The following is an 8,938-nucleotide window of genomic DNA, read 5'->3' as shown; positions in this document are numbered from 1 at the left end:
TTGACTTTATATGTACATTTTGATGAGGAAAATGATAGATGGAGACTTATGCGTAAGCCTCTCGAAACATCAGATGTTTCACTTCTTGTTTTGCTGAGATATCTCTCCTCTCGAAACATCAGATGTTTCACTTCTTGTTTTGCTGAGATATCTCTAAGCTGAAATGGCTAAGATGAAAATACAGGCAAGCCCTTTCAATATCTACTTTGTAACAATTATGTGGGCAGGATTAGCATGTCATGTATGATCTACTGTGACCCAGCAAATGAATAGAACAAACAATAGCAATACTGGTAATTTTTCTAGTTTCTGTGACATAACATAGACAGATATCAGCATTTTAACGACATGACGAAAAAAAAAACAAGAAAAAACAAAACAAAGAGAGAACAGTACCTGCTTGCTTGTTTGGATAACAAAGAGCTATGAAAATTCAAATTAAACGGCGACATAAGCACTTTGAGTGCACCTTCATAATGATAGAACAAGTAATGCCTAGTAGTCCTCTACCACATATTTTGTTTTCCATTTTGAGTCAGCAATAGTTTTATTCTTAATAGCTCTGATGGTGGTTGTTAAAAGATGCCATCGAGCTATCAAAAGGAAAAAAAGCGTTTAAGACAAGTGAAAATTACAGAAAAAGGAGATACATCAGAAACTATCTGATTACAAGATTATTACTGGCAAGTTTTAGTCTGATATTTTCGAGTTCAATGTCCTCGTGAGTCGCTAACCATGAAGAGAGACATAGGTCAACAGCATCTCCGCCAACACAACTCGATGAAGAGTATCCGTTAAGTTTATTTTGCACTCCAAACTTCAACATCTTCTCTAGATTCGCTTCAGATGGGTCCTCTGCGAAATTATATAGTATATCTCTCATGGCATTGGACCAAACTGGGCGGGCTAGTTTCAAGAACTCGTATATTGATGCAGTCGGAAGACCAACGCTACCCAGCTCAGATTCATCCTGCCCACCTCTCCCATGAAAATCCGAACCTCCGAGCTTTAGAAGTCCGTATGTGTCAGCTAACTCACTAAATCCTGTGGAAGAATACAGGTTTCAAATCAGGTGATCCACAGGGAGCCTAGAATTCTTCAAAATAAAAAAATAATAAAAAAAATAAAATTTCTGCCACGTATTAAGCACTATGTTATCTTTAGGGCCAGCTTTGCCTGGCTAGAGCTTCTATAAAAATACCATTCAAGCAGAGCAGCTCCAAGCAGCTTTTACTGTACTAAAACCGAAGCTTCAAATTGCAGTTTCTGTTATTACAAACTAAAAGCTCATTAAAAGCTCATTTCAGCTTATTGCTGCATTAAAAACTCCAGAATATTTTTCTTGCCAAGCATTGGACAGGTCAAATTAGCACCGAGACACAAGAACCTAATATCTTAAGCATACTGAGTGAACAAACCATACCAGCAATTTTTCCATCACTTCTGTAAACCTCCATCGCATTAAGGCCAGTAGATTTCAAGGCCCTAATAACAGCAACAGGGTTCTTTAATGTCCAAGGGTGCGCCAAAGCTGATATACCCCCAGTACGACTGATCAACTGCACAACAGTCTCCGCCGATGGCTCACTGCCCCTGAGGAAAATATAATATCAGTAATTGCAGCATTGAACTTTTTTCAGAGCCAGCTTTCGAGCTTCTAAAGAGCTGTTATTTGAGTAGAGTTATCCAAAGAAGAGTAACAACATTTTCACTAAAATCTCATCAGGAGTTTCTACTGCCGTGCAAGCAGAATTCAAATCAAAAACTCATTTTAACTTCCTGGCATAGCAAAGCAGGCCTTTTATTAGCCTACTTCATAGTTTCTGGAAGCTTTTGATTTTTAGAAGCTACGGCAAAATTGCACCTAGGTCCCAGTAATTATTCAAGTCGAGCAGTCTTACATGGCATAAGCAGGACCGCCATCATACAAATACTTGCTAAAGGCTTGCTTCAGATTTTCTACATGGCCGGCTTCGACCATGGCCCGTGCCAAATGCAACCGTCCTGGAGCTACTCCTTCACCTGCTATCTTGACGACAGTCTCCCACTTAACCGGCATTCTCAATCTGTTTAGCTTCAGCAGCATATTCTTCGCACGGAGATAACGCCCATCTCTGATATTCGATAGCAAGATGTCCAGTTCCTCATACGGTGCAGGTCCACATGTACCATAGTATGCAAGGATATGAACAGGCTCACCATTTCCAGGTATCTCCCTTTCAGAATACCAAGCTAAGTGAGCAATGAGAAAATCTCTAGAAGACAGAAAGAATAAAATGCATAACCTATAATTCTCCAAAGCTGGAATAGAGGCATTATCTTCGTAATATAAATGTTCTTCAGGTAGGAAATTTCAAATTTAAAAAAAAAAAAGAAATGCCATAGTTACGCCAATGAGGAAAAACACGATAACCCCTATAAATAGTTTCTAGTGATGGGATTTTCTAACATAACAGGTGAAGCCAAATAAAGAATAGGTTTCATTCCCCTTTTAAACCTTATTTTAAACCTTATTTTCATGATCAGGGTCCCATAAATAGCATATCATTCCTCACTTTTGGGAGCCAGAGGATATACATACCAATCGAGGATAGTAAAATTCACTTTAGTGCAATAAGGAGATTTTTTTTTTAATTACCTTGAGGAATATAATGTACTTATTTCAACCCCAGGAATTATTCTCATGCCAAATTTGAGAGCTGCTTGCATTGCCTCCGGGATTCCATCCATTGTGTCATGGTCGGTTAGAGCGAGAACTTTCACCTGCGCTGAACAAGAGACTATTTTATTACGAGTCTTTCTTTTGTTCTGCCTTTATACATAAAAAAAAAAAAAACAAATGAAATGCAAACTCCAGTCATGTATGACAATCATTGAAAATGCAGCGAGATCCGGAACTTAAATTTGATGGCATAAGTAGTATAGAATGTGTTTTTTTTTTTTTTCTCTAAAAAAATTGAGGTCCAATTTCGCGAGTTAAACAAATAGGCGATTTTTGTTCTAAATAAGTTGAGGTCCAATTTTGCGAGTTGAACATATACGCGATCAACATATGTCCCTAATACTTAATAAGAAAATTTGCAATAATATTAAGAACAACATATTTATGTCCCAACTCCAAGTATCAAAGAAAGTATGCCATCCCTAGTTCTCCCATTTGGAGATTGTTATCCATTTTGACAGAATCAATAAACAAAATCAACAAATTTATGGACCATTTCACAGTTTTTTTTTTTTTTTATAAGTTCTCTACAAAGTTCACATAAGTTCCTAATCATACTTTTATCCATAAATGAGCATGGAACGTACAGTTGAACATGCATACCAAGAGACATCGAAATTTTGGTTTCGAAATACTCGACCGAGAACAAGGGAGAGACTCTTGTAGATAACACTAGGGAGTTATAACAAAAAGTTTGAGGCGAAAGCTATCTAAAACATCACAAAATAATCACCTACATACAAATCTCCTAAACACAGCAAAAGGAGAATTCTACATAACTGAGCTCAGTAATCACTAAACCACAATGGACGACTCCACCATCTCTTCTAACATACACACCTTTTCCCCAGAACAACACTAAAACATCAAAAAGTTCGCATTTTTCGCAACCGTACGCAACCAACCTCAATCAATACACCCGTTGAAGCATTTAATCGAGCACCCAACACATCAAAACCATCAAAGCCAAATCAAACAGCAAAGGAAGGGTTCGGAGGGAGGGTTTATGATTACCCCATGGCGATGGGCCCTCTCGACAAGGGCGGAGGGGGAGAGGAACCCGTCGCTGTGCTTGGAGTGGGAGTGGAGCTCGAACACGACACGATCGGGAACCCTAGGGGCCTCGGGGGGCAAGAACTCATCGGCGGCGGCGGCGGCGGCGGCGGAGAGAGGAAGAGGAGAAGCGTAGGATGCGTGGAGGACCCATTCGTTGACGTACCTTGAGGCTAGGGCGTGTTCGCCGGAGAGCTTCTTGCTCTTCGACTTCGTCCTCTTCTTCTTCTTCTTCTTATCTCCACCTCCCATGGCGATCGTCGATAAGAGAACGGGAAAGCGATGAAGTATAAAAAGCTTTTTTGGAACACGGGACACGTACCGGGTTTGGACGTATAATAAGCGACTCGATCCGGTTGAGGTTGCGGGTGCTTTAAGATTCCCACGAGGGCACGTGGCGGCGTAAGGATAAGCAGAACAAGTAGTCAGCCGTTTGATTGTGGACCTTCCACGCTCAACCCACATTCAAAGAGAAATTCCGCTGCGACCTATGCACCATGTCATCTGGTGCACCTCTCTCTTCAACCTTTTATTGGACCAGTAATTCAATTCCTATTCAATCTGAATAATAATTCAATATTCATATATATATATATATATATATATATATATATATATGAATAATCATTACTCTCTTCAAACTGAGTGGCTCCAAGTGTGTGGTGCACGGAGTGACGTGGTGCAGCAAGTGTACTTCCTTATGGGTTCACCTGATCCTACTACCATCGTGAGATGGAAACCATTCTCTTCGGTCGAAAGCCTGAGGCAAACAAAACCACCGTCGCCCACGCTCTTTGGTATCGAGCGGTCGAATCCTCGAAGGAGAGGGAGCGAGAGAGAGAGACACACACACACACACACGCAGACCGAGGCGCGATGCAACGTCGCCGCGAGCTTCTCCAATCCCTCCCCCGCTTCCCCTCTCTCCTCCGATCCTTCTCCTCCGCACCCTCCCCTCCCCTCCAAACCCTAGAGCGCGACCCCTCCTCCCAAACCCTTTCCCCCTCCCCTCCTCCCCCTCCCGCGGCGAACAGGCTCGCCGATCTCCGCCTCCGCCTCGCCGCGGAGGCCCCCGACCTCTCCAACTTCGTCTACTCGGTGGAGGTGGGAACGAAGAAGCGGCCGCTCCCCAAGCCCAAGTGGATGAAGGAGACGATCCCCGGGGGGGCCAAGTACGCCGCGATCAAGGCCAAGCTGCGGGAGCTGAAGCTCCACACCGTGTGCGAGGAGGCGCGGTGCCCTAACATGGGCGAGTGCTGGTCCGGGGGCGAGACCGGCACCGCCACCGCCACCATCATGATCCTCGGCGACACTTGTACCCGCGGTTGCAGGTGAGTTTCCTTTTGTAATTCGATTTGATTTGTTACTTTTTTGTTGCTGATTTTTCCTCCTGTGATTAGCGGAATGGAATCCATGATTTATGGCCGTGTTTGAAGTAAATTTTGTGGTTTTCCCCCAAAATTTGGCCTACTGATCCGCGAAAACTAGATTATTGTGGTTGTTGAATTGAGTTTACTACTTTATGATCAAGACAAGATGAATTTTGTGAAAGGTTGAGTTGTTTTAATTGAAGGATTTCCCATTTAAACTTTTGTTCCCAGGGAAGGACTGTGATTGTGAATCAAAATGGTTAGTCAATTCTTTGATAAGATAAGGTGATATGTTATGAAGACTCGTAGTTTTACTTGGCCTTAGTTGTCTGAAAAATGCATATGATGGAGCAACTAATGAGTCTCTTTCTGTTTTTTTTGAATGGGAACTTTAGTAAATTACGGTTAAGGGGGCATATAAAAGCTGCCAAAAATACAATGCAGAGGAGCACTCATGCTGTATAAAGTTTTTGAGTTTTGCGTCACAAAGTCCTAGTATAATGTTAATCTTAAGCTCATACTTTTCATGGTTGGCATGCTGTGAATTATGCGCTGCATTGATTTGGGTTTAAAGTTGCAGCTGTTTGCTAATGTGGATTGATGCTCATACTCTTCATGTTAAAATATATGAATCTGATGTGCCAAGTATTTTTGATGACTGCATGCGCCAGTTCTGCTTACCTGCACATTATGTATTTGTTTGTACTACATTGTAGAAATTAGTAAAGATGTTTCCATATCATATGGTAGGTTCGCAGTGAATCAGCAATTTTGAAGAAGTTACAGAATTATAATGATCTGTCTATGATAATTAGGATGATGATCGCTGAACAAGAACTTTGCAATTGCATTATTAGAAGTTCTTGTGCTTAAATTAAATGGTTATGAGGTTTGTGCTGAGTCCTTGCAGTTTCCAGAGATCCACCTTATCAGGTTTCAAGAGTCTATTGTTCCATATGATCTGGCATTAGCATCTCAACATTGTGGAGATTAATTGTATGTGGCTTCGGTTATCAATAAGAATCTACAAATAGACTTTTAGCTTTTGTTTGTCTTGTATGACTTATGCCCTATATGTGCAACATCTCGTAAGAACAAGCAGTAGGTACTTTTAATGGCGTATAGTTGCTATCTTATTTTATCGATATATTTGTAGTTGTAGAAACTTTGGATGAAGCCTTAAATAAAACCTTACTAATTTTTCTTGTCCTTTGGTCTTCTCAAAACTATAAACAGGTTCTAAACTTTAATGAAGGTAGTGCAGTACCTGCAAATCATTAACTGTAATTGTGGTTGATATTTGAAGCATCCGAGAGCTTGATGTTTTGGTCTCATCCTTTTCAGATTTTGTAACGTGAAAACATCTCGTACTCCTCCCCCACCGGATCCAAATGAACCTTCTAATGTTGCTAGAGCAATTGCCTCCTGGGGTTTGGACTATGTGGTGATCACTAGTGTTGACCGAGATGACTTGCCTGATCAAGGAAGTGGCCATTTTGCTGAAACAGTGCAAACACTAAAGATTCTAAAGCCGACAATGCTAATAGAGGCACTTGGTACGCACTATATGTTCTTTTTGTGCATTAACTATACAGTAGAAGTATTTTGTTGTATTAAACATGGCATACCAACATCCAGTATTAGACATTACTTTATATATCAGATACTGTGTTTATTCTTATTTGCTTTTGTAATGCTCTTTCGTATTATTGTTGTAATTCTCTTTGACTTGTTTATCATGCCTATTATTCATGTCTATGACAGTTTAAGTACATTTATAGATTTTTCTTCCAAGAAATAGCATGGTGTGCTATTATTGGTTGTTTTTGCCCCTAATTTTGTTGGTCAGTAATTCAGTATATCAAGCGGATTAATTTTAGGGTAAACTTCAAATACCACCTTTGTGGTTTTGCACTTTTTCACTTTAGTACCCTGTAGTTTAAAGTGTATCACTTTAGTACCATGTGGTTTCATTCTTCTCTTTCTGTCAGCACCTCTGTTAACTATCTATTAAATCATATACAAAAAATTTAAAGATATCTCGCCTATGGTTTATTGAATATTCACTTTAGTATCCTGTGGTGTATCCTGTGGTGTATCCTGTGGTTTACCGAATTTTTATTTTAGTACCCTGTGATTATAACGGAAAAATTAACGGAGGGGATAACGAAAAGAGAAAAACGAAACCATAGGGTGCTATAGTGATACATTTTAAACCACATGGTACTAAAGTGAGAAAACATGAAACCAAAGGGGCGGAAATTTGAAGTTTTCCCTTAATTTTATGAGACTATTCTTAATATTTTTATGTTCTTATCCTTTATTGGAATATCAGTGTCCCTTAGTTCTTATAAGATAAACATTTTTGCAGTTCCCGATTTCCGAGGAGACCCAAGCTGTGTAGAGAAGGTAGCCAAATCTGGATTGGATGTATTTGCTCACAACATTGAGACTGTCGAAGAGCTACAAAGTGTGGTGCGAGATTACCGTGCAAATTTCAAGCAGTCCCTCGATGTCCTTAAAATTGCAAAAGAATATGCTCCCGAGGGCACTCTCACAAAGACGTCAATTATGTTGGGCTGTGGAGAAACACCTGATCAGGTAATCAGCACGATGGAGAAAGTGAGAGCAGCAGGAGTTGATGTCATGACCTTCGGCCAGTACATGAGGCCGTCGAAGCGGCATATGCCAGTGTCTGAATATGTTACACCAGAAGCTTTTGAGAAGTATAGGTCTCTTGGAATGGAAATGGTATTTCTTGATATCCTATTCTTACGCTTAAATGATTTGAAATCTTTCGAAGCTTGTTTCTTCTACATGCAACTTGCATGCTTTTCGCATGCTAAGATAATTACAGTTGTTGTTTGCATGTTTTTTGAAATTATTTTTCCACTTGCTAGCATACTGTTACAGATTTGCAGAATATGTATGTTGTTTATTATTATTATTTTTGTTATGTTTTATATGGAGCTTATAAGCTTTTGATTTGTGATAACGTGGTACCTTTTCATTTTTTGTTTATATTTTGCAGGGATTCCGATATGTTGCCTCAGGTCCTATGGTTCGTTCGTCGTACAAAGCAGGCGAGTTTTATATCAAGGCTATGATCGAAGCTGATCGAGCAAAAGCTCCTCTTGGAAATTACGGACCTCAGCTTGAACAAAGTTAGTAGACTTTTTGCAATATAACAATATCATCTCCACTTATGTGCCTCCAAAATTTCATTTGAAGTGTATTAATTGCTGCTTTTTTTGTTCTTATTTTGTACACTCACTACCAATCTCTTTGTTTATAAATTCTGATATTTGTTGTTCAACTGAATTAAAGATAATAGTAACAGGGGAATGCTTTTTTGGAATATTGAATCTCTCTCTCTCTCTCTCTCTCTCTCTCTCTCTCTGGTGGTGATTAGATCACTAATTACTTTTATATATATATATATATAGAACTAGGCTGGAATATTATTAATAACACCAAGCTATTGGTGATTGAGAAATATACAGTTAGGATGATATGGGCTCCTAGGGTTGAGTGGGTGGCTGGTTGAATAGTATAATCTAACGGATAAATATAATCAAAGGGTTAAATCTAACGGTGCAAAACTTCGTAGTATTAAATTTTTGCTGAAACCAGAGCCGGATATATATATATATATATCAATATATAATATATATATATATATATTATATATATATTATATATATATTATATATATATATATTAATTATATATATATATATATGAAAGTACCGTAATCTCTATGGTAAGTAGATCAGATCATCTCTGCTAAGAT

General features: G+C 39.3%; 2 protein-coding genes across 2 annotated transcripts; one reads left to right on the top strand and one right to left on the bottom strand.

The window, feature by feature from the left end:
• Nucleotides 1–368: 368 nt before the first annotated feature.
• LOC109704930 (5'-3' exoribonuclease-like) lies at nt 369–4,086 on the bottom strand. Its single transcript, XM_020225697.1, has 5 exons — nt 3,737–4,086; nt 2,639–2,763; nt 1,902–2,216; nt 1,424–1,593; nt 369–1,044 (listed from the first exon to the last, which is right to left on the bottom strand). The coding sequence occupies exons 1-5, from the start codon at nt 4,025–4,027 to the stop codon at nt 659–661; spliced, it is 1,287 nt and encodes a 428-aa protein (XP_020081286.1). The 5' UTR covers nt 4,028–4,086; the 3' UTR covers nt 369–658.
• A 436-nt stretch (nt 4,087–4,522) lies between these two features.
• LOC109704929 (lipoyl synthase, mitochondrial) lies at nt 4,523–8,505 on the top strand. The gene is made up of 4 exons (XM_020225696.1): nt 4,523–5,106; nt 6,490–6,701; nt 7,517–7,896; nt 8,177–8,505. Exons 1-4 carry the CDS (start codon nt 4,652–4,654, stop codon nt 8,312–8,314), a joined length of 1,185 nt encoding a protein of 394 aa, XP_020081285.1. The 5' UTR covers nt 4,523–4,651; the 3' UTR covers nt 8,315–8,505.
• Nucleotides 8,506–8,938: the final 433 nt, after the last annotated feature.

Source organism: Ananas comosus, unplaced genomic scaffold (genome assembly GCF_001540865.1).
Source record: "Ananas comosus cultivar F153 unplaced genomic scaffold, ASM154086v1, whole genome shotgun sequence".
NCBI lineage: Eukaryota > Viridiplantae > Streptophyta > Magnoliopsida > Poales > Bromeliaceae > Ananas > Ananas comosus.
Note: the sequence above shows the minus strand (reverse complement) of the source record. Positions and strands in the feature narration are given on the sequence as shown.